The sequence below is a fragment of the Symphodus melops genome (genome assembly GCF_947650265.1).
Source record: "Symphodus melops genome assembly, chromosome: 2".
NCBI classification, from domain to species: domain Eukaryota; kingdom Metazoa; phylum Chordata; class Actinopteri; order Labriformes; family Labridae; genus Symphodus; species Symphodus melops.
In genome coordinates this window covers 7827727-7851157 of record NC_136692.1, presented here as the reverse complement: position 1 = coordinate 7851157, position 23431 = coordinate 7827727, and the positions used below count along the sequence as shown (strand labels likewise).

Below are 23431 nucleotides of genomic sequence, written 5' to 3'. Positions count from 1 at the left end.
AAGCCTTCACGGCCTTTTCTCTACTCCGTCACTGGCAGAAGAAAAGTCCTCTTTCTCTCTTTTCACAAGTCCCTTGGTACCCCGGCTTTTTCCTCCCTGTTGGTATTACAAAATCCCCATTGAAAACAACTCTTGTCACCTGTCAACTAAGCCCGGCTGGTTTGCTAGGTCTTTATCCTCAGCACATACACTCACACGTACACAGAGGCTGACTCCCAGCCCCCTCCCCCATCTATGCACATATCCCCTACATTCATCGAAAATACATGGACACAACCGCAAATCCCAACCGCACACACACACACGCCCACCCACTCACCCATGCTCACACACTAAAAGCACATGTCTAAGAGCTGTTACTATAGCAGTTTAAAATTCATTACCCTGTTGGCTTTAACAAACGTCCACACTGGGACGGGCTGCGTTCAGCTGCAGCACAGACGCTTCACGTGCTCAAAGATATGAGCCTGTAACATCGTGAGGCAAAAACCTGCTGACACAGGAAGGGAAATCCATACGAATAAGAAAAGTTCCTGCATTTATTGGGACTAAAGTTAAAAGGTTAAAATGAACAACTTTTACTTACAGAATAAACAAATTATAAATAATGCACACACTTTAAACTTCCCTCAAATAAGGTTTTACCGTGTGTGCACTTAAACTTGGGCTCTCCCTTTGATTACTGCTGATTACAATGATTTTGTAATGTATGTATTTAAAATAGGGACAGTGCAGACGAATATAAAGACACCAGATTGTAGCCTTAAAGTAATTTCCACATGTAGTCCCTTGGCAGGTTGGTGGTACACACGTAAACAAAACATATATCCACCATGACAAGCACAAACAGACAACAACATCAACTGTACACTAGTTGACAGAGACAAATATTTACAAGCAAAACAAACCAGGATATCGGTGAAGTGCATGAAGTGCTAATACAGGAGGTAAAGTGGCAGAATATTGAAGTTTAAAAGTGTTGGAGTTGTTCACATGACTGTGTTTATTTGATAACTATCTAACAATTCTGAAAAAGTTTAGTATTCAATGAGGATTTTTCTTTGGCTCAGTTCATTCATTGCAGGTTTAAGTTTCATAATACAAAAAGTAACTGAAGGACGGTTTGCGCAAACAAAATTTGATCAGAATGCAGATTTTTTTCCTTTCTCTTCTATGATGATCAGTGAGCGAGTAGAGTCTAACTGAATCATGAAATAATTCAATGAAGCTGGAAAGAAATGTAAAGACCCTATAAGTGCACAGAAAACATGCTTGACTGGTGTTTAAACAGAAACTGATTGTTCAATCCAACTGTTTGGTAAATGTGCATAAACAGTGAAAGAATTGTTCAAATCAAATTGTTATGTGTTATTCATTAATAATAAATGCTTTAAACGCGATCATAGCTACAGTATCTGGTTCTATGGGGTCATTATATGATGATTTATTAAGACATGTTTTAAATTGGTAGTTAGAGGTAATTGGTAATTAGAGTGTGTTAGAGTGTGTTCACTATAAATATGTTTTCCTTTAAAATACTGCTTGTCAATTTAAACAGTTAAGGGTTACAATAAAATGTAATACCTTGTTGTGCTGCTAAACACACAGAAGTTTAGTGACTTACAAACAAAGTTCTGATTGTTTGAGATTATTGCATTGATGCGTATGCCACAATAAAACACTGTGGAAATTTGTTTTGGGAGGAGCACTGTTGCATCCCAAACTTGTGCAGCAGCTGAACAAACCTGAGCTTAAATCCTGAGTCGCTGCTTCGTTTAAGGAAGGGGAGGTAGAAGGGGGGTGAAACATGGTTGTTGGGTGTTGGTGTTGGTTTGAGAGGTTGCTGAACTGATGGCCGTAGAGAGTCAGAGCAGAGGGTGGTCATCCGGCCTGGTCACTTAGCCACAGCCCTGCATGCCCCGAGCAGCCGTCGCTCATTAACCCTCTGACAGGAGCTCCGGACACGGCGCACACAAAGGTTACGAGGTCAATCAGCCCTCTCTCCGGCCATCAAATCAAGATGGACCCACAAGCAGCGACTTATCCCCCAATCAAAGGGTCAGTGATGCATTGTCTGACACACACACTCACACACATACTTACACAGGCAAACACACACACACACACACACACACACAGTCTGCAGAGTAGCACACATCAAAACAGATTGATGTATCAAAGGTATTCAGGTCTTTTCAGACTAATCTACTTATAAAGAAACAGAGCTGAGTATGAAATAAATGTAAAAGATAAATAATTGAGAGAGGAAAAGAACATACATGCTTACTCAAAGCTTTAAGTGCAGAAAAAAAACCCCACACCATGTTATTCCATCAGGAAAGCCAAACTGTAAGAACTGTATACATTATCGAGCCGCTTTAACGGGTGCAATCAGTAATTATTTACACTAATGATTAGTCAACTCTTTATTTCAATATGTTATTATCAGATACCACTGATATATTCACAGTGATGATGTTAATTCAATTACAACAATACAAAGAAACCAAGACAATTGGCATTGATAAAGTAGATACTGTCTTCTTTTTATCTCCTCCTGTTGTAGAACAGATCAAACCAGTGGCTGATCTTCCACCCTGAGATTCTATCTCAAGAAATAAGTTCAGCTTACATTTTGCACCATTTACCTATAGAACATCACTCTTCCGCTTTGCACCAGAGCTGCCAATCTGGAAAGAATGAAGCTTAAAAGATTTTATTTTGAACCTTTTCGATTTAGTCTGTTTGGTTTACTGGTCAAGCAAAACACACACTAGAAATAAGCTCTGAAAGTGTTTTGCATTAGAAATGTTTAAGTATGTTACAAACTGTACTACCAAGTTGTAATTAATAATGTGTCAGAGATGTATAATCTGTAGTTATCGTAAAGTGTTCATAGACCGTGTAGTCTTTGTGTGTTTTCAGTTTTCTGGATTCTTAATGATAAGAAATTACCATTTCTGGAGCCTTCCTGAGCACAAGTGGGTGAAGTCACCCTATTTTCTTCCTATTTGAAAGTTTTGAATGCGAGGAAATGTTTAAAAGATGTCCTCTCTTCAACATCTCCACAACATAATGTCCATGATTAAAAGCAATACATTTACATACATACCAGCACTGCTCCATAATAGAGAGACTAAAGGTGAAACTCTTGACAATCTCAGAGACAAAGCCTTCCTCATTACACACTCCAACTCCAGAGGAGATTATTTCACAGCTAAAATGACCTCGCTAATTTGGGACTCAGCGCTGTTAAGAGGGTTCAAAATCCGTTTTAAAAGCCCAAAGTTTTGAAGAGGTTGTTGTCTTTGTGTTGTCATAAAGGCTGGATGAATGAAGTCCACACAATTACGTAAGAGGGACCATCATTACGAGGGTGCTACTAGTATCTTTTTGCAGTGATTAGTTTGTCCCCAAGTGGAATTTTTTTGTTGTTATGAGAGACATCTGAGTGCTGCTTTTTTAAAAATGCCCTACACTTAAACCTGGAGAAAAAACCAAGCACATAAAGGTAAGGGGGGCTGCATAGAAAGGGGATGTTTTGTTCTGTCTTGCAGTGATCATGGTATGGCTGCATCACCATAAGTCCACCTGGCTCCCAAATCTATAATGGACAAAATGTATATTATTCAACATCTGTTCTTAAAGTACCAAAAATGTGAAGAATCTGGGTAGCAAATATCAAAGAAAAATTAAAGCTCAATTATAATAATAAAAAAAAAATCATTTGAAGCGGCAGAAGCCTAGTGGTTTGTGCATGCCCCCCCAGTCTGGAGCAGGCGGCCGGGTTCGGCTCCTTTCCCGCATGTCATTCCTCCACTCTTTCTGATCTGATCTCTCCTGATTGCTGACTCTATCTGCAGTCCTGTCTCTCTAATAAAAGCATAAATAACCGGAAAAAAACAAACATTTTAAAAACATAATGAAATGCATATAATGAATTAAACCCACAATCATTTTTGTTCTATTTACTCAATTCATTCACAGCAAAGCCCAAAATTGGAAATAAAATCACACATTCAGAAACTCGCTGTCCTCTTTGTTGACTAATCCTTATTATTCTCATGCTACAGCCTTCCTAAACCCTGAAGATGGACTTAAAGCAAAGTTTACTTTGTCTAATTTATCCAATTTAGGGAACTTAATCTGTGAATAGAGCTGCCTGCACTGCAGCTTCACAGTCCAAACCCCACAGCCCGCGTTTGAACAGTGTAATGCTTTCGAAGCCTGAAGACTCTGAGAATCCCAATGACTAAAGCAGAAGCAGCAAAACAGGATTTCTATGCTCGTCATGTAATATATTGTGTTCATGCATTTACCTGAGGTGACCTTATGTAAGGTTTTCTTTTTCTCTATTGTGTTTGGCAGGGACAGATGCAATGCACCACAGCATAAATTAGCTAATGCCTGTCCCTGAAAAGCCTTCAATATCAAATACACACGATTTATGGAGGGCATACTGACAGAAAGAGCTATTTTATGTTACTTTGGTTAACAGTTATAACATGTCTTTAAGGCTTGTCAGCATGCACCATGCAGTGTTAAGTTTAAAATAGTCTAATCAAAGAAAAAAGTGTGTGACGGTAAAATGAGATCAGTCTGTTACCTTTCTCAAGTTGCGGTCTTTGTCACAGTCCTCAGCACCTCATCCATAAACATACAAACCTCTGAGCACCTCGTGTCACACACGGACTTGACCTAACTCCAATGTAAACATATCCTTTTCACTATTAGATCTCGATCCAGTCCATCATATTTTTCCCCTACACCTTGTGTGCCTAAACGCCAACGAACAGCTTCATGTTAACCGTGTAAATAACCGGTGAGCAGCCTATATGCTTTGCCATCATTGTACAGCATCACAGACAGGCCTTACATTTCAACACAATGGACACAAAGCCTGGTGTGAGTATTAACAGAAAATAGTTTCTGCTCCACAATTTTTTAGAACTATTGTGTCATTCTTAAGGTCACCGTAAATATTGTGCAGTAAAATGTAAATATAGCAAAATATATAGAAATTGGGATGATCAGGACAACATGCATTTCATTGAATTGATTGTACACTGTACTTATATATGTACATGAATGCATATGACAAATACACTGAAGCTAGTTTGAGGTCTTAGAAATCCAAGTTGTTCATTGAGGTTGGATAAAAAATATAATTCCAGTTTTCATTGAATAAACACGAGTAAATATTTAACCATACTTTGCAAATGTTAGTTTGGCACCGTGAAACCATGGCACCACTGTGACCACTTTCACTGTTGAAAACATAATCAGCTGGTTCATTGGCAAAACCTGCAATTGGTTTAAGTTAATATATTCTCCAGGAGACTCTCTCAGTCTCAAACTGCCTCACCCTTTTTTTACCTTCCATCTTTCCAGATTAAGATTTCCACCCAAACCTTCTTTCTCATGAACCTCTAATCTTTCAAACTCTTTCCCTTAACCTCTGTGTGTCTCACCCTCCACCCCTACTCCTGCCATGTCCATCACTTTGTCCCCCACTGGCTATGTGTCTCCAGGTCTTCCTAATTGGTCATGGGGATTTCCACCCAAGTGTGTGTGTATGTGCGTTTGTCTGTGTCTCTCCACCTTATCTGCTCTGCGACTAGCACTGCCCTGTCACGTAGCAATCAGAAACGTCAGCTACATGATGCTGTCCCTCTTTTCTTCTTCTCGTCGCCCAGACTCACAAGCTTTCCCTGCATATCGCCCCCCACGTCAGCTTCTTCACCGTTTATGAAAACAGGCCAAAAGTCAATAATGGCACCAAAGTGAAAAGGGGAAACACTTAAATAATCTCCTGAGTCCTGAGCCCTGGGGAGCTCTGTCTAGCTCAGTGTGCAGCCCAGTCTGTTGGATTTAAGAGGAGGGTTGTATTAATGTTTTGACTTTAAACAGGAGACTCAGAGGATCCTGCATTGTGAGGGAATAAACAGCCAGTATGATCTTCTTTAAGGAGGGAACTGAGCTTTTGTTGACTCGATGCTCTTTTGTGATGCTGGATAATGCTGCTTGTAACATGGAACATATCACACACATACACATGGCCGTATGCCATTTATTGTGAAACTTTTTTCAGAAAGCATGATTTTTTAACTTAGTTTTAAAATGGATCTTTCTCTGTGTTAAACACTGTTATGAGCATAAATGAGCAGTTTACAAAATGATCACAAGAAATCAATCTTAGTCGAAACTCAGACTGAATCACATGCTGCAGTCAGATGCAACCAGTGGTCTCACGCTGGTGAGTTTGGACGCTAATATCTGTGGCGTTAACCCTGTCTGACATCCATAATCTCCATTATCTTTGAGTCTTGGCTGCTTTAAGATTTAAGATGCGATCAGGGGACCACTGGGATAAAACGATGCTCGTCACAGTTGCTTCTTAAGAGATAAAATCAGTGACTGTATTTGTGTCAGAGCTGTGCGTAACGGCTGTGTGTATGGGTGTGTGCATGTTTGTGTGTGAGGCGGGGGGTCTAACTGTCTGACACCTGCAGCTCTTCATACTCAAAATGCAAATCCAAGCCCTCACCCCCTCCATGACCCCTCCCTCCATCCAAGGTTACTGAGCAACGACTTTCGCAAATCTAGATCAGATTTAAATAACAGTACAAAAAGAGATTCAACGGAGTAAACACCAAATTTAAGCGTTTTCTTTCTTGAAATAACAGAGGTAAAAGTTTAGTAGCAGATTATGTGAAAGTCAACATACCCTCCCAAATCACCTCCAATAGGCGAATACAATTGTTCCCCTAATATATTGATACAACTATTGTTAGTGATATGATTTAGTTTTACAAGAAAAATTTGTTTTATCTTAGTCAGAAAAAAATGAAATATTTACACAAATCACAATTTTTAAATGTGGTGACAATCTGGACAAGATTTTCAATTTCATAAAACCCAAACCAGATTAAAAGACGTTTAGATATTTAACAACAAAATTTTACAACTACTTTAACTGAAACAAAACAATTAAAGATCCTGACAGCTCAGAGAGGAAAACAGAAATAATGTGCTTTTTGTTGTAAAACCAGACATCGAGTAAATCTCTGAGCTGGTATGCTGGAAAAATCCCAAAGCAGGTGCAAGCCCCTGCGTCAGCGAGCATCTGCCTAACTGAAGTGTTAAAGCGAACAAGACGCTGAATCCATCACCAGCTCCTCAGTTGCAGCTGAGCCTGACCTCTGACTGTGCAAGTGGGGGCTACTTAAGAGTATTTTCCCATGGGGGACAAGCAAAGTGGTGCATTATTTGTATTGTTGTTAGTTGGGTGTGGAGTAAATGAGTTAAAGCACCTGTTTCACTGGGTACCACTATTGCACTCTGGGGATGTTAGTGATGCCCTCTGATGTAACCTCAGCTCTTTACTGCCCCCCACTGACTGCTTGAGACAGTAGAGAATCATGGAGAACTACAAAACAGTGACAATTATAGAACAGAAGCTGTAAACACAGTTTAGTCTGTCGGATCATATCACGATGCATCAACATTTATCTTGTTGGCGATGGAGTCTACCGTATCAGTTACATCCAGCATAGAAATATTATTAGTGAGAGATAAATCTACAAAACAATGCAAACATGAATTATTTTACAAGGAAAACATCTATGCTGTCTGATACTGCTCATTACAGGCCAAGCTGTCTTTACATACGTTCATTAATGATTTTTTGTAGTAGTCTCCTTAGGATTTACCTTTCTAATATTTACTGTGATCTTGCCTTAGAAAAAAAGAAAAAGTGTAGCAGCGCCACCCAGTGGTTCTTAAGTGGTAGTTACAATCCTACAGGGGAAGAGAGTAGTAGGGCCTACTATTGCTAGTAGAGGAGTGGTTACATTTTACTTTACGTTGTTTTTAGTAGTCTTTTAAAAGTGACTCTTCTGTGACGATTGTTTAACTTAGTTCGTTGATAAAGAAGAAGGCTTATTGTTAAAGTTGTACTGAGCTCTCGGCACCAGTGAATGTGTTGATTTATAATTGTGTATAATTTATAGCCTCTTAAAAGCCATTTGTCTTATTAAAAAAAAGGATGTCTCGTAATCCAAAATAAGGTTATGATGGATTTGAGGGTGCAGTACGTTATGTGCAGCATCTCAACAGTGGAAAGAAAACGAAGCCAAGTTGGCAGCGTTTTGGATCACATGGTTCTGGGTCACTTTTCCGGGTCATATCTGCGCACACACGGTGCATAACGTCCGAATGGTCAAGTCAGCCAGAATTTCTGATCAAATAGGCTGTTTAACAACACATTTACTGGAACCATGTGTTTTAAAGTAATGGTGCCATTTGCTTTGAAAGGAAACAGTATTTCATGTTGCAGCTCTCTGTCCTGCCTCCCGCTGACTCGGCGCGAGAGTTAAACAGGTGCCAAAATGACTGTGTTGCTCAACTGTCATTAAGTTGATAGGGAAAGGCCATACTGAAATAAAATACATTTGACCAAGTTTGGAGATTGAATTACATTCTCATTTTTCCTCTTTTACCTTTCTTGGTTTTTATTTGAAACGGAGGCGACATCCTCGTTCTCTGAAAACAGTCTTTAATCTTTTACCACATAAAAGCTCCATATAGCCTAATGTGTGTGTGTGTGTGTGTGTGTGTGTGTGTGTGTGTGTTAAAGGTGAAACTGCATGTGAGCCCCTTGTTTCTGTCAGGGTCAAACTCCAGACAGGCTTGTTAAAATGCTGGAGACATTGTTACTGTGAAGGATGATCAGAGGATGAAATGTGCAGCTAAGTTGATCTCATTCAGGAGATAATGCCACAGATTTCTTATCTTTTTAAGGTTCTGGGTCACTAATTTGACCCACACGTGTATATTTGGAATATGGAAATGAGTAAAATTCACCTGCAGGATTTAAGATAAATCCTTTACCATGACTAGAATTAGACTACATTTAAATTAAATCGTTGTTTGAATTATACTTCATCAACATATTGTGTCCTTTAAACGTCCCTGGCTTGGCCGAATTTTCATTTCAGGAAACATGGCGCACGTCTTGAACTTTCACCTCGGATATTTATTCAGCCTCGTTTATCTGTTCGACAGAATGCAAATCCATCACTCAAAATTCTCGCGATAAAAGCTGCTCATATATTAGGGTGGATGAGGGGGCCTCGTCCACTTGGAGGGGCGTTGGATTTCCTAGGAGGTCCTTGTCAAAGTTAGGAACAGTCAAGGGTCTCAAACTCTGCAACCATGTCGGACGCAGTGGTTAGTTTCTTGAAGGACTTTTTGGCCGGTGGTGTTGCCGCTGCCATCTCCAAAACAGCTGTCGCTCCCATTGAGAGAGTCAAGCTGTTGCTGCAGGTAAATTAATTGAACTGATTGTTGCACAGCGAGAGGCTGCATGGTAACTGTGTCGTGCGTAAAATGTGCGTAAAAGTTCGGTTAGTAATAAACCAAACATTAAGGAGCACAATTGGGTTAGTTTTATAAATTATAAAGTTCAATTGTCTGCCTGGTGAGTTGATCAGGGCTTGTGCATAAGGTCAAGGGGCACGTGAAAGGTCCTACGTCCTCATGGGAGATGGTTTTACGCACACGACTTTGCGATGTTGCTGCAAACGTGGCGAATCTGACGATGCTCGCTAATGTCGGTCAATAAACGTAGTAAATTTTCAAGATTATGAGCTATTGTTACTTTTATTGAGTTAATAACAGGTCCTTTATCGCACATGACCACTGTAATATTTAGTGGGAATGAATTGCTAAATTTAACTTGAAGCATGTAATCTAATACACAGCTGGTTCTCAAGTGACGGGAGTTTGCACTGCCAGGCATACAACTACACACTAATGCATGGCTGGAAAATATTAGACATCCACTAAGATTTCATGAAACTACAGTGTTATTAATGTTAAAATAAAATATTTAAATTTGTTGCTAATTTAAAGCTTTATTGCACAATTTTACACAAGACAAAAATCAGCATTGTTGGTGGTTAAATGTTTTATTTTGATAAACTCTTTTAGGTCCAGCATGCCAGCAAACAGATCACTGCAGACATGCAGTACAAGGGAATTATGGACTGTGTGGTGAGGATCCCAAAGGAGCAGGGCTTCATTTCCTTCTGGAGAGGCAACCTGGCCAACGTGATCCGTTACTTCCCCACCCAAGCTCTTAACTTCGCCTTCAAAGATAAGTACAAGAAGGTCTTCCTCGGTGGAGTGGATCAAAAAACACAGTTCTGGCGTTACTTCGCTGGTAATCTGGCATCTGGCGGTGCTGCTGGCGCCACCTCGCTCTGCTTCGTCTATCCTCTTGACTTCGCCAGGACAAGACTGGCTGCAGACATCGGCAAGGGCACAGCCGAGAGAGAGTTCACTGGTCTTGGAAACTGCCTCTCAAAGATCTTTAAAACTGATGGCCTCAGGGGTCTGTACCTGGGATTCAACGTGTCTGTGCAGGGCATCATCATCTACAGAGCGGCCTACTTCGGATGCTTCGACACAGCTAAAGGTGGGCACATCTGGATGAACGTGACCCTTGCTCCCCCCCCCCCCCTTTTTTTTTAACCTCGTTCATTCGTGAATTTCTCTTTTAACCTCTCCTCCCTTGCAGGTATGTTGCCAGATCCGAAAAACACGCACATTGTTATCTCCTGGATGATCGCCCAGACTGTCACCGCTGCTGCTGGTATCATCTCCTACCCCTTCGACACAGTCAGACGTCGTATGATGATGCAGTCTGGACGCAAAGGAGGTGAGAGGCACTGATACTTGTAAAGTTATGTCTATGGTGTTGGATTTTGGATGGGTTCAGCACAACTAAGTATTTTAAGCAAGCATTGACTGTCACTGTCTTCATATCCACAGCTGACATCATGTACACGGGCACAATCGACTGCTGGAAGAAGATCTTAAAGGACGAGGGAGGAAAAGCCTTCTTCAAGGGGGCCTGGTCCAACGTGATCAGAGGAATGGGCGGTGCCTTCGTGTTGGTGCTGTACGACGAGATCAAGAAGTTTACATAATAAACTTTGCAATCTTGCCCCCCAAGGAAACCCTTTAACATGGTTGAAGTCTTAATTCTTGTGATAGAGTGATAACAGCTTGTGGTGAATTACAATGTGGACAGGTAGGTATGGTTTTACCTGACCCTGGGCTAACACGCCACCCCAGAAATCTGTACATACATATCTTATCTACCACGTGTCAAACCGCACAATCAGTCGAGTAGATTTTTGAGTTGAGGCGTTGTGATGACATCACGACCAGCCTCCTCGTGTTAGTGTCACTTTGGGAAGCAGTAATGTTGAGACCACTCTGATCAATGTATCCAATCTCACATCATTTTACGTAAGAATAAAGGTTTATAAGTCTGCTCTGTTTCATGAATGCTCTGTTGTCATGGAAACATGACACTTGAAGTTGCACATTCCTTCTTAATTCAGACATTTTGACTCCGATATATTTATATATATATATATTCACCTGTTTGAATACGGAACTACATTATGACTGAGCTGGCAGGCAGGATGACAGAACTATTAAGCTCAAGCAGCAGAATGCATGCACACACCTGTGTTCACGTGTCGATCTCATTGTTCACTGATTGAAGTGGCTGCGCTCACGTGCACTGGGCTAAACGTTAATATAGGTATAATAGCTTAAAGTGCATTTTTGGGGGATTTGATGGGAACCTTTAAAATGTGTAAAGCACCACCAAACTCATTTCTGTTACATATATTCTGGCACAACCCCAACATTGGCTGGCGGCATCTATATCATCTCCTTCCAAACAGACAGGTTCATGAAGAAAGGAAACAATAGATTTGTTCGCGAACTGATCTCGAGCGCTGTCAGCTCCAGGCTGGTCTTGCTGAACTTGGTTTATTTGACTTGGTACGCGGTATGGAGTCATCAGGGACGGAAACTGGTCTGGAGCTGCGGGTGGGCAGAAGTGGCTGACCTGGGACCTGCTGGTGCTGACAACAGAGAGACATTAACTCACCACAGGTCGACCATTTCATGAAACATCAACAATCCCAAACATTACCTTTAAATCATGTATGTCAAAGTTCAACTCTGAGAATTCTTTTTAATCTGGAAGTGTTTCGGCTGTAACCTCGACAGTACAGGTAAACGGTTACACAGTCGGTAAAGCTGCTGGAAGAAAAATCATTTAAACGTCCAGTTAACCAGTAAATTCATTTAAGTGAACATTAAACAAGGTTAAAAAAGATATGAGGAAGAGCATTCAGAGAAGGTCTGTCATCCACAGCTGCCTATTCCCCGTCTGCCAGTTCTTTCCTTCTGTTAATCAAATCTCTGCAGCTCTCTGACAGCAGCAGGTCGGACAACGTGTGATCAATCTGCAGCCTTCATCGCAGCTCAGCGCCACGTGCTCCTAGTCTTTGTTTATCTCAGTTCAATCATCACATTCAGACAACACTACGCGGCTACACACATTTCCGCTGGTGTCCCTGTTCTTATGGAAACAAAACGCTCAGCCAAGGGTTGGACACTCGTGTGGTTCTTAGTCTTTACAGCCACCTCACAAGTAACCTTAAAGTCATTACATTCCCTGCTCTTCAGATTTTAGCTGTTGGTATACACATGGATGGCGAGGTAGTACTAATAATACAGAAAGTCTGTTTATTAGTCTAAAATGTTTGGCTGCAGAACACGCGAGGCGAAAATGTAATCAAAATGTTTTCCTGACTATTTAGGTATTTTAGGCATTTTAAGGTTTGAGTTCTAACCTGAAGAAGGTGTGTTGCAGGCAGACCTCTCCTTCATCATCCTGGATGTAAAATCAGGGTAACAAGGACCTCGCAGGTACCCGGCTTGTCGCTGGTAGTCTGCCAGTTGTTGTGAGCGCTTTAGACCGGGTGTAGGTTTGACAGACTCCAGCCTCTTCAGAAAAGCCTGAAAGAAACACAGCGGGTAATGTGCGTCCCTTCCACAGTATTGATATTAAATGTAAACACTACCGTCTTCTTATGTCATCCTTAAGGTTCAGACGTATTTGCGGTGACTGTGAAAGACGTGCACATATGGGGTAAGCGCTAAAAGCCTTAAGTTTTAATTGGAAGAGAGTTTGAGTTATTCAAGACACAAAACAGAAAACGCAGCCGACGTTTTGATGTGAATAACGTCCTGTCTTTTCCTGAAGGGTAAGTTCCTTTGAAGTTGATCATATTTCTTCTGGCACTTGATCCATGACATGTTTAACTTATTATTGGACTTAATATCATCCATGAAACAAAGAGTGTATTTTATGCTAAATTACGGTTAGCTTATTTATTCATCTGATGCTTTTACAGCAAGCACAATGAGGAAACTTAAAGAGAAGGCAAGTGGCTGTATATGTCATACATGCAGTCACACTCCCACATGCATGCTTTGCAGAAACCTCTTGGTAAAAAGCTCCAACTGAAGCGATGCAAAAAGTTAAAAAAAAAAAAAAAAGAAGCTCCACAGTCAAGAGAGAGTCGTGCTAAAGGTTACAGATCCACTGAAGGTCATTAACAGGCTCTGTGCTTTTCTGATTGCAGTCAGCTTCATCACCTGCTGCATTTCCAGTCTATGAATATTGTAAAAAATCTCCTCAAGGTGAAATCCAATCTTCTAAATCAAATACAACTCACACAGAATTTATATGGAATCCATAATGGACCAATCTGGACATTTTAAGAAGTAGTTCTTCTTGTGTCGTACATGTGTAGTGAGTAGTGGATACACTGATCACACAGTAGATTCAATTACTTCACTCTAAGAATAGAAACGTTCTCCTGACAACATATAGTTGGATGAGTGAGAGAGAGAGAACAGTCTGTCCAGAATATGATCCGAACACATTCCTTGATTAAAAAAAAAAAAATGCAAATTAGGATGAATGCAAAACCTTTGATAAGAACAAATCGGTGTCCGAGATGAAATATGTTACGTTTTCTGTTTTTACTCTACAAGTCAGTCAGAGGACACATTCGCACTATGCCTGCTGCCAGTTGTTTCTATAATCATTTTGTTAAACTGCTGCTTGTCTCAGGCGCTGTGAAGCGAACACGGCCCGGTCAAGCAGAGTTATCATACTGGGGTGAATGGCTAGGCTAAAGCTCAACTGCTTTCCTAATGTCCCTCTGTGGTGGTGCTGCTGCACGCCTTCCACCTGCTGCCATCTGTCCGAGTCCATCCGTGTCTGCTTTCAGGAGAGGGACTCTTCCTCCCACGCCAACTAACTACAACTGCCTATAAAATCTACAATCCTACTCACGATTGGCTTCGCACAGAAAACCTGATTCTTCATCAGTCCAATCATGAACACAACAAATAACATTTCAAGTCTTTTTTAACAATCCCAAAAACGCACATTCTGATGAATATTTGATGCACTTCATTTTGACATTGTGTAATAAACAACAGCGCCATAGCATAGCTACCTAGCGTCTAATGGTGTAATATGGCGTGTCCCAGTCTGTGACTGGAAAAGCAGGAGAGGTACAACATGTAAAGACACAGCGAGAGCTCCACATACACACACTCTGCTGTCACCACCATTTTACAGTGATCCTGTCTGGACGCTGCTGAACCTCACCATAACATCTCTGTGACGTTTTAAATTGTAGGCAGAACATAACAGGGGGGCGTAAATATCCCATTATGGACTGGCAATGTAAAAGGGACATAAAACATGCATTTAGTCATATTTGATAAATATTACTTGAAAGAATACTGACAAATTTATTCTGCAATCAAATGCAAAGGTTTACGGTTGTGTTTATACACAAATGACGGTGGATCCACACAGAATACAGGTCTCACCAGGTTCTCCCTCTCAATGCGTTGTTGTTCCCTTTTCCTGTTGAGTGCGCTGTGATAGAGACGAATTGGCGGCTTCAGCTGTCTTGTTGGCCTTTCAGTCCTTGGGGACACGCCACCTTGGATGTCGTCAGGCCGGTTTCCATAAAGATTCTCACGAACTGGTTGGTGGTCGTTCTCATCGTTCAGATATTTCTCAATCATGTTCCGGCCATCTATATCGACACTGCTAATGTCACAGTCACTGTCGAAGAAGGAATGATCCACTTCACCTTCTAATTCACTGGGATTTAACATGTTGATGCTGCTGACCCCACTCACCCTGTAAGGAAGAGAAAGGTTTGTTAAGTAACAAGGTAAATAAAAATGAATAGATTTTTTTAGTCACGTTTGGTTTAAACCAGTAAATACAAATAGTTGTTTTGTTTTTTTTTAAACATCTTGGTGTTTTTAAAAATTAAATGCACTAAAACCCTCCAGTCCACTTGCACACCCCTTGAATCATGTTTATGTGATTTATCCTACCAGCGTGGACATTTAAATAAACATTCATGCGCATGACATTATCAGATGTGTGCATTACAGGTAGTTGTTTCAAGTTGCACTTATAACCAGTATTAACGTACAAAAACAAAGTCACATTGGCAAAAAAACAGATTCAGACTTGATGATGGGGTTTCCTTCTGATGAGAGTCAGATTTGAAATAGCTGGTGGAAGTTTTACACAATAATAAAACATAAATGAAAACCAGCAAGTCTTTATCGTTTTACAGTTAAAGAAATCGGTAAAAAGCCTGAGGTTTGATAGCTAGCAAAACACAGTTAAACTGACCAAATAGGCTAGCTAACTTAAGCTGAACAACGACATCCTACCTGTCGAAGTGTCGCAGGATAATGGTATTTTCTCGTTACAAGTAATTTTGTTTCTTACAAGTATGTGTTATGTTGAAAGTCGAACATATTAAACCCTATTCCACTGAGTGATTGTTACAGTGGGGTTTTTTTTTTTTAAACAATGCGTTTAATAGCGTGTTGCGTCACACGCCTATGCAACGTCACTTCCTGGCAACGGTTGCTGTGTCGTCGAGCTCCAAAGAAGAGGATAGATAAAACAGAAGGAATCGATTTACAGACTGCTCTTTATTTTTTATTTTTTTTCTGATTTGAGTCTCTGTAAGGAAAAGTAAACTCACTTGAAACCAAAAATGCCTTAAAGGACATAAACACCTGGACGATATTTATAGCAGACAGTTTAGCATTCAGCAACTAAAGAATCCATCCAGTGGAAAGTTATAGAAATTAAAGCTGACCTTACACGAGGATTCATTCAATAGAAACTTTTACAAGGTCAAAAACTACTTTCAAACATGCAAACATTGCAGCCTCTATCAAAAAGAACAAATGAAATGTCATGATTCAAATTTAAATGTTTTTGATGATATTACACAAATATTCTCAAACTGAGGAGTCCAGCTATGGTTTGCATTGCTGCATCAATTATGAAAACTTGTTTTAATAGCTGAAACCTTTATTGGGCTCCTCGGCAGCGCTATATAAACTGTGTCAGCATCTGTCTCATGTTTACAGAGAGATAAAAAAACAAAAAAAAACCATTACACTTTGGTGATCTGTCTTTGCAGGTAAAGGTATCTAATCATATAAAACTTGGTAGCTGAAGAGACAGTAGGTCATGTTGTCTATCCTTAGGGATATTTTTCTAAATAAACTGCTCCCTTGAGTGAACACCCTTTAACAAGAAAAGGGATTATCTGATGGCGCGTCCCCTGAAATTTCAATTTGTCACGGGTTTTCTTTTAATAACAATGTCAGACCTACAAGTGACACACACTAATGAAATGCCCATGTCCTCGGGTGAATCCATCTTATAAACCTGTGTCTGGTCACTGTCATAGAATTTACATGCCAATGCAGGATGGGGTGAGATGGGGATTGAATAGGGTTATTTCTCCTGCAGCCCCATACTTACAATAATCAGCCCATGGATAAGAAATCACAATGAGAGACAAAATCCTCAAAATTACCAATCAATCTAATCTCTGAAATGTGTAAGAAAATTTGAATTAAATAAAGGCTTCTGGTAGGACAAGAGAAGCATCCATCTGACTTTGACAACTGACTCATTATGAAAACTCAATTACAGGGACTGATTGTTTTCTAATAATGGGCTATGACAGGGCTTGATCTGGCTGGATCAAGAGCAGCTTCTTCTCTTCGCAGATAGTCATGAGTGGGACTAAAGGGCGCCTGGGGCTCCTTTCAAACAGTTCTTGGATTCTTCAGTAAATGAGGAACAATAAAAACAAAGAGTTCTTAGCATCTATCAGAGTTCAAGGCTACAGATGAATACTAAACAAGAAAAAAAAATTGATCGGTAGAGATCTCTTATATTTTTGATTGTTTGTAACAGGGTCATTATTAAGTCTTTACTAAGCCAGGAGATTGTAGGAAAAAAAAGTCATATTTAATAATAAAACAGTTTCATAATTATGTTTGCTTATCTTCGAAACAACTAATTGTACATTTGGACCATAGCATTGAAGAACCTGTACTGTTGAACGTATAGTTTTCTCATTTGTAAAAATCAGCAGTATAGTACACATAAATTGATTTGAATGAGACTCAGCCTTGTTTTGTTGCTTTCATGGTGCGTTAGTTGGATTAGATATCACCTGTAGCAATAGAATTACTCCTTTTACCATGATGCAATGTATTTCACCAGCATGTTTTTAATTCAATAATGGAAGTAAAGAAAATGTATTTCATGTTGGGATTCATTTTAATGTTCGCTTCATTCTGAAACATAGATACAACTCTTATTTGGCCTGGTAAATATAGCAGATCATGCATTGGGATTAATTACAAGAACCATAGAAATGTCTGAGTTAAAAAAACTACACACAATTCTTCACTTAAATACCAAAAGGACATCTGTGAGAGCTCAGATGACCTTTGGCCTCTGAGGCAGACACAGATTATAATATGCAGTTTGATCCCAGAAATCTGCTCCTTTCCACCCACACCAGCCCTGAGGAAGATAAAACACAGACACAATTAATGCTGTATTGTAAATTATGGGAGAAATACATCCAGTGTAGATGCGTGTGACTGTTACCTTATCTGTGATAACCTGTAAATCCTCTGCTCCGGTGTAATGGGGATCTAGGATGAGATATCGGATCTGCCCGGTGGTCTCACTCCATGCCACACCTAGAATAGTGTGAGCTAAAACTCCCCCTCCTGCAAGACATGAAAACAAGGCATGAAAACATGTCTGCCTTTGTTCTTTGAAAAACTTTCACCATCATCTTATCAGGCCTGTGTTTGTTAACATTAATTAAGAAACGTTGCCTTTGCTAGCCACTGATTTTGGCTTCTCCCCCCCCCATTTAAGAAGATGAGATACTATATGAATGCTATTCCATAACCCCCCAATGACCCCTTACTACTGTAACATTTTATTTAAGGGCCTGTACCAAAAAAGGGAGAAGTGGTCGTTCAGATATCCAGCTCACCAATCATGATGGGAGTCCCTTCAGTGAGGAAGTGGTTTGCCAGTTCTCTGCCTTTAGAACCCAAATCAGAACCTTGACTAAAGAAAATACACATTTATTAGAACATGTACAAACATCATCACTCAAAGTACACTTCATGCACATGTGACCACACACCTCACAAACATGATTTTTGAAGTGACCCCAAGCAGCTGGTTCAGAACAGCTTGAACCTCGATGGATCCAATCCACTGACGCGATCCAACAAAGGATGCCTGTTTGTCTCCAACATCCAACAAAGCCTGAAAAGGAAAAAGCCCCCATTAAACACAACTTTTTGAAAAGTTTCTATTGTATTTTTGTGAGTGTGTTATGTTTGTTGGAATACTGCTGCACCTGCTGGATCTCCTTGTGAGTGGGCACAGGACCCTCTGTGTAGCCCTGCTGCTTAAACCAGGAGCAGATGGTCTGCAGGGAGCGATAAGCACAGCCCCAGCCGTTGTCATCCATGTGGTCCTGCATGTAGTGGTGATAGCTGTATATGCCCTGGACCAAGTACACCTTATAGAAACACGTAAAAAGACAAAAGGTGAGAGCTCCATGCAGAGACGGTCTTTTGTATCCGTCATTAAATAAAGCTCATGTGAGGAGTTCTTGGCTGGCTATTAAAAAGTCAGACAAAGTTATCAGTTATATGCACAGTAAAAATCTGAAAAATGAAATAAAATAAGACACCCCTTGGTCCACAGGGGGGCGCCAAAATCCCCCCCCAAAAAAATCTAAATTTCCTCACAGGAGCTTGGAGTGATTAGCGTACCTTTCCATTGTCCAGACTGGGATTAGTGAGGACCAGGTGAGGATTCCTGAGGTAGCCATCTTTGTAGGGCTCATTGGGAAAGTGGTAGGCATTGGCTCTTCTAAAATAGGGCCAGTCATTTGGCAGCTCAAACCGTTGATGCAATTTCTACGTAAAGAGAGATAATTGTGTAAAATAGAACGAAATCAGCTCAAAAGCAATGTACTGAACTTGTGTTTCATGTAATTATAACACATTGAATCCACTGACAGCTAGTCTGCAGGGTCAGCTGCTCCCATAGATTGATCAGGATCAAAATTATCTGGCTTTGGAAATTCCATCTTTTGCACTGTAGGATCAATCTAACCCATCCTAATTTTTGCGAGTTTTTCAAAGCAACGTTTGATTGTATCAACTTGATACAGATGGCAACATTTAAGATTGCCAAATCCAGATTGCCCATACAAGGAACTCTATAGACACTTTTAAGTGGATTGAGTCAAAGAGCCAGCAAACATTAAACATTAAAAACATCTTTGTTGATTTCTTTTAAATTTCATGTGAACTAAAATGAATAAAAAGCAACTGAAATTACTATATTAATTTGAAAAATAATAAGACTTGTGAAAAAACAGACTAAAATGCAATTGAATGACTAAGACTCCATCACTTGTGATAAAACATGGAGCTTTAAACAACTGTGCCCCAGATAAACAGTTGAATGTATCAGCATGCTAATACAGCATTGAGAACAATAGCAAGATGACACTGAGCACTCCGAGGTTCTTACCTTACGTTCTGTTTCCAGCTGGCTCTCAGCCACTCCTGCTGGGTAAACAACAGTCACCAGTCCTTTTGGCTCTGGAAGCAGAAAGTGCAGCGGCTCAGGTACCAGCAGAGTTGTACCCTTCATGTGCTGCAGCATCACTTTCTCCATCTCACACAGCTGACGACCCAGCGCCTCCATCAGACGCTCAAAGGCGCTGCAACATCAGAACAATCAAATGAGAAACAATCATTCTACACTGTGTAAGAACACTGACACGATGAGGTTTCGGAGCTTGGTTGGTAACACACAGTGTGATGTTTTTGTGGGTAAACATACTCTTTGATTGTGTCTTTGCTGGAGGTGCAGACGACACAGTCCATGGGAAGAGTTGTACACAAGAAGTGAGATTTCTTGACTGTCCTGCAGACGACTGGGGCTGTAAGACGGCTTCCTTTTGCTGTCACTTCCATCATCAGGCGAAGATTTATAACACTCTGAATGACATACGTAAATAAGTGTGAATTCAACTTAAAGACACGTTAATAGACAGCATGAACATAAGAAATCACAAGTGGAATTTCTTCAAGAGCTGAAACAATATGGTGGTATATCTGGCAATCGTCTTCAGAATCAAGTAGTATGACATATTTTACAATATGGGAAATGTGCAAAATGTGTTTGTGGTTTACAGTGGCATGTGCTTCTCTGTTTACACAAGAATTCTTGTTTTGATAAATTGTTTTTATTTATTGAGTCGACTGTAAATGCAGCTCAATGTGTACAACAGTGAAGTCCAACAAACATTTCCCCAAGGGGAAAATAAATTACTTTATTTCCTGTATCTTTGTATTGAATCGTATCATTTCCGTTATCAATGGCTCAAGCTTGTAAATATGAGTATTTGATTTTTTTTCCTTCTATTAAAATCGATAAAACAAGACGTTGTCAATGATGAAAATAATCAATCCAACCCTGTCTAAGTTAGGCCAGTTGAAACTGAGGAGTGTTCTGAATGTCTAAGTGTTCCTGTATTAATATAACAATCTTGATTCAAAAAGAGGTACATACCGCAGTAGAGCTTTTTTTGCTTCTCTTTTTCGCAGATTTCCTGCCAGTGCTCTCAAATCCATCTGTCCTGAAACAAACAAACACTCTTTGAGTACAATTCAGATGAACAAAAACAACAAAAGAAATATGATTCTTTATTAGAAAGAAAGAGTCAATTTACTGTATCCACTGTTGTAAATCCTCACACGGTGTGTCTGGAGCTATATCTTGAGGTGTTGCGTGAAAACAGGGATTTGGCCAAATAAAAACAGGACTGTCACAGACGTTCATAACACAGGATTCAGATTTCACCTGCGAGTGAAGCGTCTCAAATGTTCTCGAGATGACTTTGTGCATTTGCAAGGCTGAAACAAGAGAGACAGGCAATATTAGACCAATACAGCACCATCATGGAACTGTACCATTAGCACCATTTACAAAACTTCAATAAAAATAAATAAGCAACTTTCTAGATAATCATTTACACATATTTGATTTGAAATGCCAGAATATCAAACATTTCATGGATTCAGATTTTAAATTTGAAGATTATTTCATTTTATTACATTCTCTTGACACTTTTTTTCTTTAGAATTTCCAGATGATTTTCAGTAAATGGTAAGTAAATTTTGATTTTGAGTAAATTGTTGTTTTGACATTGCTGCATGGATGCAATGATTCAATAGTTGTCACTCGGCCCATTTTTCTTCAATGACAACTTTTTGTATGAATATCACTTTCCGGATTATGACAACAGACTTTTACTGAGGTTAAATTTTCAATGATGGACTTTGAATCGTAGCAGTGTATATGTTTCCATAATGACAGCTTTTCCACTTTTTAACAATAAAGTTATACACCTGTATATCACAGTAAAAAAATAAAAATTGTCCATGAACATACCATCTGTGCTTTCCAGGAGACATTTGAACTCCAGCGGTCCTCTAACACGCAGGATGGTCCCTGAGTCCGCGGACTGCGAGTCAGAAACAACCTGAAGAAGATTACACATGAGTAGGTGTGAGTCTGAAGAATAAAGTGTTCAAACATTTTTATTATTTTCTGCTTTTATTAAAAGCCAACAGGAAACTGAGGAGCGGCTGTCCGCTCGGTTATCTTAGCTTCAGAAGGAGGCTGAATGCGATATATAGCTGAACCGAAGATGACATGAACGTTACGTTTTTTTCTAATTTACGTCTGAACTTACCATGTTGTAGTTAAATAATGTATGGCGCTGGATAATGTTAAATCACAGAGATAAATGTTCTCTATGCACCGAGAGCTGACATGTCTGTTGAAGGAAACGTGTCTCTGACGGCTGGATTCTATTGGACCACACTGACCCCGCCCACTAATAGTGCGTTCAGGGCGACTCGTAATTGTAAGACTTTGTTGAACGACATTAGCCACTCAAAATGTTCTCAGCTTGTTAATCAGACAATGGGACATACACATTCTTGTTTTGGAAAAAACTAATTATGTTGAGTTATTCTTAAACCTTTGACCCTCTCTGAAGCATTACATGAGTTTTTCGTATTCACTGGTTTTGCTTTCTAAACGTCTAATTAAGTTTTTATTTTTGTTGTTGACGGGTTTTTTTTAACCTCCAAACTACAGGGTTTAAATGTACCTGAGTACTTATAGATGGGATACTTTAAGACACTGTCATATTAATAAATACAGATTTGCAGACTAAATACAAACAGTTGTGTTAAGTATATTACTCAATAACAACTAAAATAATACTAGCAAGTATTAAACACTGAACAATGTTTTGCACTTTTAAGGCCAAAATTTAATTTTTAAAAACATGATTAATAAAACCTGTTTTTGGTGCTGTTGCTAAGTATGCCTGTGCGCTAGTTGTGTTTTACTGAAACTGACTCATGCATACGATATCTCATTAGTCCAGCATCAGTGCTCATGTCACCCATGTTATGCATCACTTGAAAACATGCCTCAATATTGTTGTATTTTCATGTTTTTACTTTTTTGGTTGGTTTTGTATTACATTTATTAAAGAATTAAGAATACAAGCAGTCAAAATCAACACAAAGGAAAACTGTGAAACACATTTTTCTGTTTGCCTCAGGCTCATACATGGCAGCCATGCGTGCTCAGCCAGGCAGTGTGAATGGACACACAGTTAGATATATTGTATGTAGCTGCATGCATGCACAAGTGAGATCTCTCTCACTATTATCCCTTGTCTCACAACCGAAACTCTTTGAATATAAAGACAGAAATTCTTCACTATCAACGGCTGCTTTTGTAAATGGAACAAATAACTATTTAAATTTGATATAATATACCTTTGTATTTGCATTTTGGAAATGTCTATAATACATGAATGTGTGTAAGTGAAAGAGCCGGCTGAACTGCATTAATAGGTACAGCCTTGTTACACTTCCATTTGTTCAAATGAACTACACTCCTTTTCATTATTGCAAAGTTAAATAAAGCACATGCCCAGAAGCAGAGACAAAATGAGGTCAGTTTTAGGTTGGTGATATTTTGTTCTAA

At 39.7% G+C, this 23431-nt stretch overlaps 3 protein-coding genes across 3 annotated transcripts; 1 reads left to right on the top strand and 2 right to left on the bottom strand.

The window, feature by feature from the left end:
• The first annotated feature begins 9126 nt into the window (after window positions 1-9126).
• Window positions 9127-11344, top strand: slc25a4 (solute carrier family 25 member 4). The gene is made up of 4 exons (XM_079338523.1): window positions 9127-9327; window positions 9994-10480; window positions 10583-10723; window positions 10837-11344. Exons 1-4 carry the CDS (start codon window positions 9217-9219, stop codon window positions 10992-10994), a joined length of 897 nt encoding a protein of 298 aa, XP_079194649.1. The 5' UTR covers window positions 9127-9216; the 3' UTR covers window positions 10995-11344.
• Window positions 11345-12720: 1376 nt separating this feature from the next.
• cfap97 (cilia and flagella associated protein 97) lies at window positions 12721-15810 on the bottom strand (the record flags this gene model as incomplete). Its single annotated transcript, XM_079337625.1, has 3 exons — window positions 15658-15810; window positions 14788-15106; window positions 12721-12891 (listed from the first exon to the last, which is right to left on the bottom strand). The coding sequence occupies exons 2-3, from the start codon at window positions 15079-15081 to the stop codon at window positions 12721-12723; spliced, it is 465 nt and encodes a 154-aa protein (XP_079193751.1). The 5' UTR covers window positions 15082-15106; window positions 15658-15810.
• A 1752-nt stretch (window positions 15811-17562) lies between these two features.
• On the bottom strand, window positions 17563-22244 carry ufsp2 (ufm1-specific peptidase 2). Its single transcript, XM_079372026.1, has 12 exons — window positions 22116-22244; window positions 21812-21902; window positions 21090-21273; window positions 20930-20996; window positions 20198-20355; window positions 19883-20075; window positions 19114-19260; window positions 18693-18857; window positions 18474-18598; window positions 18318-18394; window positions 17918-18042; window positions 17563-17830 (listed from the first exon to the last, which is right to left on the bottom strand). The coding sequence occupies exons 1-12, from the start codon at window positions 22116-22118 to the stop codon at window positions 17744-17746; spliced, it is 1422 nt and encodes a 473-aa protein (XP_079228152.1). The 5' UTR covers window positions 22119-22244; the 3' UTR covers window positions 17563-17743.
• Window positions 22245-23431: the final 1187 nt, after the last annotated feature.